The sequence below is a fragment of the Monodelphis domestica genome, chromosome 1 (assembly GCF_027887165.1).
Source record: "Monodelphis domestica isolate mMonDom1 chromosome 1, mMonDom1.pri, whole genome shotgun sequence".
Taxonomy (NCBI): domain Eukaryota; kingdom Metazoa; phylum Chordata; class Mammalia; order Didelphimorphia; family Didelphidae; genus Monodelphis; species Monodelphis domestica.
The window spans coordinates 731,729,032-731,736,595 of NC_077227.1; the positions used below are offsets into that span (position 1 = coordinate 731,729,032).

Here is a 7,564-nt window from a genome sequence, read left to right on the forward strand (position 1 = left end):
TCTGATACTTTCTATATAACTTTGGGCAAGTCACAACCTCCCTAAGCCTCAGTTTCTTCATTAATAAAATGAGACCGTTGGCCTATAGATCATCTGAATTGCCTTAAACATCTAGATATAGAATCCTCTGAAGTATTTAGAATTAACATTTCCTGGGTCAAAATCAAACATCATATGAGTATTGTGAATCTTAAAACTTTTTAGACTCTATTTCAGAAGATTTGATTTAACTATTCCCCATTTTTAACAATGAAGATACTTAATCAGGAACCTATTGAGAACTTTTAAAATTACTCCACCCTACTCAGACAGTGCCTTAGGGAAAGATAAAGTTGCAAACTCCTGATTGAACAATGAAAAGCCCCTAACTCATATTTATAGTGAAGCTAAAACCTTAATCTAGGTGTATTTTTAGATCTAGTATAAAAAGGTGCTTAGTACCTATAAAGGTTAAATTAGTACCTAAAAGGTCAAGCAACTTACAAAAGGCAAGATTAACAAAAGAGGTGTGAAGTACTCAGTGGATTTTTTCTAACCAGAGAAGATGAGAACAAAAGAAGATGTGAACTAAGAATGGGAAGTCCTGGGGAAAAAGTGTCTACTGTGATATGTAGATGTGAAAATTTAGGGGCAGTGACACAAAAGAAAATTTCTTTAAAAGGAAGGGGAGTTTGAAATTGAGGTTAGTGGAGTTCAGACTAGTTGGAGTTCAGAGTGTTTTTGGATTGGTAGTTAGTTGGAGTTGGAGTTTGGAGGTTTGGAGGTTGCTTGAAAACGATCTTGTGGTGAGTGATAAGGATTGACTCACTCTCCCTTAGTCCTTTTCTACTACTTTCTCTCTCTCTCTCTCTCTCTCTCTCTCTCTCTCTCTCTCTCTCTCTCTCTCTCTCTCTCTCTCTTTCCCTTAATTCCTTCATTTGTATTAATTAAAATATCCATAAAACCCAGCTGAGTTGGGTATTTTCATATTTGGGAATTTTTCCATGGCAACCACTTAATTTTAGATTTTAAATCAAGACACTAAAAATTATCTTTACAGTTTGGCCGAAACCTTTACAGTTTTGGCAATTCATAGTCTTGGCAAGCCACATTTTCATGGTTATAGTTTTGTGACTGTGGGTAAAACACAACCTTTTTCAGACTTAATCTCCTCATTTATAGAATAGGTATAAAAACCCTGTATGGAGCACCTCAATGACTATATCAAATAAAAATTGGTCTACATGGCTCAGGGGAGGAAAAGCCTGGCCTAGAATAAGAACATCCAGGGTTCAAATTTAACCTCAGCTGCTTCCTTGCTGTGTGACCTTCTGTAAGTCACTTAACTCCCATGGCCTAGCCCTTATTGATCTTCTGCCTTCAAACCAATATATAGTATTGATTCTAAGAAAGTAAAGCTTTTAAAAAAGTAGCACCTTCCTCAGAGGGTTATTATAAAAATCAAATGAAAGATTTTTTTACAAAGCCAATGTTGATGACATCTTTACCATGTTCCAAAAGTCTTAGTGCAGTTCTTGGAATTGCACTAAAACTTTTGAGCTATCCCATGGGGATGGGGATGTATGCATATCTTGTGTGTGTAGCTATTTGGAAAAGTAGACAGTTTTTGTTGGACTTGGTGTCAGGAAAAAATGAGTTCAAATTTGACCTTAAGACACTTAGTAGCTGAGGGACCATAAGCAAGTTCCTCAATGTCATGAAGAAAATAGAGATGATGATGATGCTGATAGCACCTGCCTCCCATGGTAGTTATAAGGACCAAATGAAATGATGAGGAAAGTGATTTTCAAAACTCAAAACACTATATAAATACTAATTATTATTATTAGACATACATATGTAGAAATATTATACATAGGTACACATGTATAGAAATGTCAGCTAATCTTTTAGTACTATGAATAAAGTACTTTTATATTAGATATTAGTTAATATTATTGATAGAAGTAATGACTATATCAAATATAGTCATTACTCAGGGTCTGGGGTCAGGAAGACCTGAGTTCAAATCTAGACTCAGACACTTTCTAGCAATGTGACCCTGGGAACATGGCATGACCTCTAATTGCCTGACAAAAGGATCCCCTGGGTCCATTACAGAAGAAAATGGCAAACCACTCCAGTATCCTTGTCAAGCAAACTACATGGATAGATATGGTCCATGGAGTCACCAAGAGCCAACAAATCTGAATGATTCAGCAACAACCAAATATTATTGATAAAATACTTTTCCATCAGATATTGATGTAAATTAATTTATTTTGGTAATATTTTGGTTAATTTATTATTGGTATTTTTATTGGTGATTTTGCTAATTGCTGAGTATTCATACCAACGAGTCAATGGCAATATTTCTAGTGTTCACATCAGAAGAGTTTGGGGCTCTTTAATTTGCATTCCATCTCAGTCTATGATCACATCATGTACATTGCTGCAGACCTCAGGAATTATCAGACCTGGATGACAATAATGTTCCTGGACTTCTCTCAGAATTATCTCGAGTTGCCTCTTGTCCACATCAGGTGAGGAAGGAAATGTGAAATAGCCACATGTCCTGAAGCCATCACTGAAATAACTCACAAAATCTTCCGTCCTTTAGAGAAACTGTCCAGATCAATGGGGCCAGCTAGATTTTCAGAACCCAAACTGCCGTTGGCCATGCACCAGTCAACAGCTTAAAGGAGGCCTGGTATCTCAGCTTCTGGCAAGAAAAGAGTGTGTTTTTATTTGCACAAACAAAAACAACTAAGAAAGAAAATGAAGGTACCTCATTCCTTCTTATCTTCCAGGCAGGGAAGCGCTCAAATGAAACCTAATATTTTCAGAAGCATCTTGGCAGGAGTTACACTCCTCTGGGAGAAAAGAAATTGTGGACTGAAGCAATGCCAGTATTAAAGCCAGGCTCGATTAAAATCTTGTGGTCTCAGTTCCTCCCAAGTCTCCTCCTCTCTGGAATTTAAAATCTATTCCCTCTTCAAAGGTCTGACATGACGATGGGCAATGATTAATTCCAGTCCTGAAAGTTTGGGAGGAAGAAGAGAATCTCCATCCTCAATTCAACTCAAATCAGTAGACATTTATTTAATAGTGGTGTCTGGTGAGGGCCAAGGGCCCCAATTAAAAAATGGAAACAGATCTTGCACTTTAAAGAGCTTACAATCTATTTTGAATAGATAGTGGGGTAGAGGTAGGGGAAAGTGCTGCAGATAGTAAATACAAAATGCACACAACATCAATTTCCAATAATCCCAGGGGTGGGCAGAGTAGAACACTATTTGCAGGGATTTACAACTAGAGATGAAGAATAATGGTACAGTGAATAGAATGCTGCCCAGTAGATGACAGAGTCCATATTGTACTAGGTCTAGAATCAAAAGACCTGAGTTCAAACCTTGCTTCAGACACCTAACTATGTAAAATTTGGTCAAGTTGTTTAGCTTCTCAGGCTCCCTTTTCTCAGCTGTAAAACGGAGGTGAGAGTATTATCTGCCTTACTGGGTTATTGTGAAGATCCAAGGAGATTACATATGTAAAGTGCTTTTCCAAACCTTAAGACACCAAATGAATCCTATTCATCATCATTATGGATATTGCTATTATTGAATCCTGTGGTTATGTTGCAGATAGGAGATACAGTAAGGAGCTGGACATGGGAGTCAGGAAGAACTGAGTTTGAACCCTCCCTTGGACACTGAACAACTGGGTGACCTCACCATTGCAAGTCACAGTTTCACGTCTCAGATTCTGCTGTTTTTTGGTTTTGATTTTGGTTTTGTTTTCCTAAATAGAATTATAGCACTGACCTCCCAGGCTTATTGTGTGAATCAAATAAAAGAATCCATGAAGAGCATTTTGAAAACTTTGAGGCAGCTAGGTGGCACAGGAGATAAAGTGCTAGATCTGGAGTCAGCAAGACTCAGCTTCTTGAGTTCAAATCTGGTCTCAGACATTTACTAGCTGGGTGAACCTGAGCAAACCATTTCATCCTGTTGACCTCAGTTTCCTCATTTGTAAAATGAGCTTGAGAAGTAAATGCCAAACCACTCCAAGATCTTTGCCAAGAAAACCCAAAGGAAGTCATGAAGACTCAGGCGCCACTGAAAATGACTGATGAACAACAGTAATTTTGAGGTGGGAGAGTCATCAAAGAACATGTTCACTCCCTTTATTTCATACAAGAAGGGGAAGCTTAGAGTGAAGTGATTTGCCTAAGATCTCATCATAATCATTTAGTGGAGCCCGTTTAATGTAGGTGCCCTTCAGAAACTAGACTTGCAGTCAATGTAGCAAGCCATTGTTCTTGGCAGGAAGTAACAGGGCAATGAGTTGTGACATCAGATTTCTCTTGACTCTCCTTCTCTCTGGATTTTAAAATCTATTTCCACTTAATTGGTAGACAGGCTACCTTCAACAGGGAATCTAAAAAAGAGGGTGAGGTGGAGAGAAAGTATCTCAGGATATGCCTAAAAGGTAAATCCTATCTCCCAATGGTTGTGATATTCATAAATGGGCAAAGGAGAAAGAGAGGTAAGAAATATTTAGTTCTTTTCCACATTGGAATATAAATTCTTTAGAAAAAGGGATTATTTAATGCTTTGTATTTCTATCCTCAGCATTTGTCATAGTACATGACACTTAGTAGGTGCTTCACAAATAAATGCTAGTTTAATTTTTAACAATAGAGCTCAGACCACCTTCCAGTGATTTCCATAACAACTTCTTATTCAGTTGTCCTTCGAATAGCTGGCTTTTAAAAGAGAAATGGACACCCCTGTTACCCACACAATGTAAAGGAAAGACTTCTTCGAAGGAGAAATGAGATCATGCACACACAGTGTAGGAGATGCATGCATGATGAAGGCATTCCATGGGCATAACCTCCCGTTGCACCACAAAATCGTTCTTAACTCACAGAGTTAAAGATGGCCATGCCCCATGTGTTTATAAAATAGAAGCATTCCTTACCTGTTGTCTGTATGAAGGATTGACAAGAAAATGAGCAACTTGAGCTACAGTAAGTGTACACTGGGCCTTTGGAGAGATTGGCACTTTTTCTACCTCAGAGCTTGGGGTTGGACCCTCAGGGAGGGAGAGAGGACTAGGACTCTGGGCTTGGAGTCGAGGAGAGACTGTTGGGGGAGTGCCAGTCTTCCTATCACAGATTGGAGCTTGGTCATCTACACGCTGGGATAAAAGTGTCCCCAGGGCCATGATTTCCTGGAAAATGTGTCCCCAAAGATCCACCAATACACTAATGTACTCAGTCAACTACTTTCCCCAGTAGAGACATTGCTTGGGTTTTATAACTGAAGTGGGAATACTGACCTCAGTAGGCCTATATGAAAAGGTAGTTATGCTGCTATTTGAATGGAAGGAGAGTTCTGGTTGTGTTAACATTCCTCTCCCTCAGGTCTTTCTTCTTAGCACTTTGGCAATGATTACTTTGCCATGTTAAATGGCAAATTACTAACTTAAACAAGCAAAATGCTTAGACACTTGGGAAGCACACTTAATCTCTCCAGGCCATGTTAAAGGGAAGCTCCACAGTACCACCTTTGGGACCCCCAATGGGCAATGAGGACAGTTACTTATTAATGGAGGAATGAGTAGGGATACTTAAGAATAGAAAGTGGAAGCAGAAGCATTGTTCGCTTGTTCGGAATTCTATTCAGGTGTTAACGTCAAGGCAGTAAACGCTAGCTTGGCTGACTTGTGTGCAAATACAGTAAGTAAAATGTCCATATTTCAGATTTTGGTGCCTCCAGAATTTCTGACGATTCACAGTTTCTGGGCTGGGCTGGTTCTTTCTATTTACAGAAAGAATATGTTGAGCAAAGTGTAAGAAAACGGTTTTCGGTATATTTAAGAAGATTTCACACCACATTAGAAGCTCACAGTTTAATTGATGTACTAATTACATATAATGCTTACCTATGCATTTAATCAGGTACTTTTGACCTGTGTTTTGGAACTTTTTAAGAAATATATTCCTTGTTAGGAAGAGTCATTATACCCCTATGAACAATAGAACTTTGATTTGAAAATACACATATAATTTCTTTTCCAAAGAATACATAGAAAACTTTTCCAAAGAAATGAGTATTGTTGAGTAGGTGTATCCTTTATACTTATACCACTGGCACATAGGAAGGGTTCCCAGTACTTAGTAGATGTTTAATAAATACTTATTGATTAATTTATTACCATATCTTAGACTTGATTTGAACTATGCAGGACTCACTAGGGCCATACTAGCTAAAGATAGATGAGACATTTCTTTGGTGCTAATTTCATTTTGCAAGAAGATGGGAAAAGGAAAGGAACCAGCAAGCTTAGAGGGGCTTTCTTTTAGAGTCGGAGAACAATATTTTGACTCCTTTATTCTCTACTAGCCAGTGGAATTGGCCATTTTTATGATTCACCAAGATCGGATGCCCTGCTATTCCTTTTCTAAAGCTTTTTAGCTAGGAGGGATATCAACAGAGATGGTACTTTGTAGCAGAGGTCAGTGGGTAGCATGGAAAAGAAGAAGGCTAGGCAAGGAAAGCTATTCCTCCAGGAAACAATGAATTTCTTTCATATAAATTATTGACAATACCCTTTCCCTCCCTCAGCCTTTTGGCCAATGGCATGATGGAATCTATAATGCTGGGGTGGGAGAGGTGGCATCCTTTTGTGAATGTTCTCTCTATTCTTTGACCTCTAGCTAGACTCTACACTGCTTAATCCATCATGGGTGAAGGTTCAAGTCACTAACTTAAGTGGAGATAATCCCTTGTTTCCATTCTCTGTAATTCACAAGGGAGAGAGTTTTTTTTGCAATGCTGTCCCATGAGTTCTTCCCCAGGGATGGAGACTCTCCTTTTATGGGAAAGAATCCTGTTCTACCCTTTCAATTTAGAAACATTGAAATCTCCACAAATTGTAATAAGGACCCAAGAGACAGAACAAGGAAGATGAGAAACAAGGAGTGTGATCATCACAGTTTAGTTTTTCTTTCTAAATGCAGAAGAACATATAAAAGACCAGTCAATAAATCCATAACCACCAATGTGAAATAATAATAGCAATAACAACAAGTGATGCCACATTCTTTGACTGATATTAACTTATGAAACACTTCTGCTTAAAGAATGTCAGTACCTTGACATGCCCAAAAAAAGAGTGACTAATGATGTAGACACATCTAGAAAAAGCTCTACCCTCTTCCCCAATCTATGAGGAACAAAGCTACATGTTAAGCTTTGAATTTCAAAATGTACATTGTGTCAGAATCATCTTTTTGTGTGTTGACTTTTTCTTTGTTTTCAACTTCATCATATTAGAATTCATCTACTTGTCTAGCAGAGGTTGTAGACTGAATCTTTTGCCAGGCAACTTCCTACAATAAAGCCACCCAAGGAATCTCAAGAAAAATGAAGAAAATATTCTCCTAGCCCTCCAGTTTTACTATAAGTTACTGAGGCAACTAATGAATGGATTCATCACTCTTAGTTATGAGGTGCCTTTCAGGCCCCACTGGGCTCATAGCTCAACTGGTATGGCTATCATCCAAGCCTGGCTA

General features: G+C 38.3%; 1 protein-coding gene across 5 annotated transcripts in view; it reads right to left on the reverse strand.

The window, feature by feature from the left end:
• The window catches only part of CTNNA2 (catenin alpha 2), a 1,548,366-nt gene that overhangs the window by 31,657 nt on the left and 1,509,145 nt on the right, over window positions 1–7,564 (reverse strand). The window contains exon 19 of one of the 5 annotated variants that reach the window (XM_007477791.3): window positions 897–5,807. The exons of the other annotated variants lie outside the window; for them this stretch is intronic. Coding sequence (XP_007477853.2) covers window positions 5,697–5,807 — 111 coding nt within the window. The 3' untranslated portion in view covers window positions 897–5,696. Of the gene's footprint in view, window positions 1–896; window positions 5,808–7,564 lie in introns of those variants that run through there. 5 annotated transcript variants of the gene reach the window in all.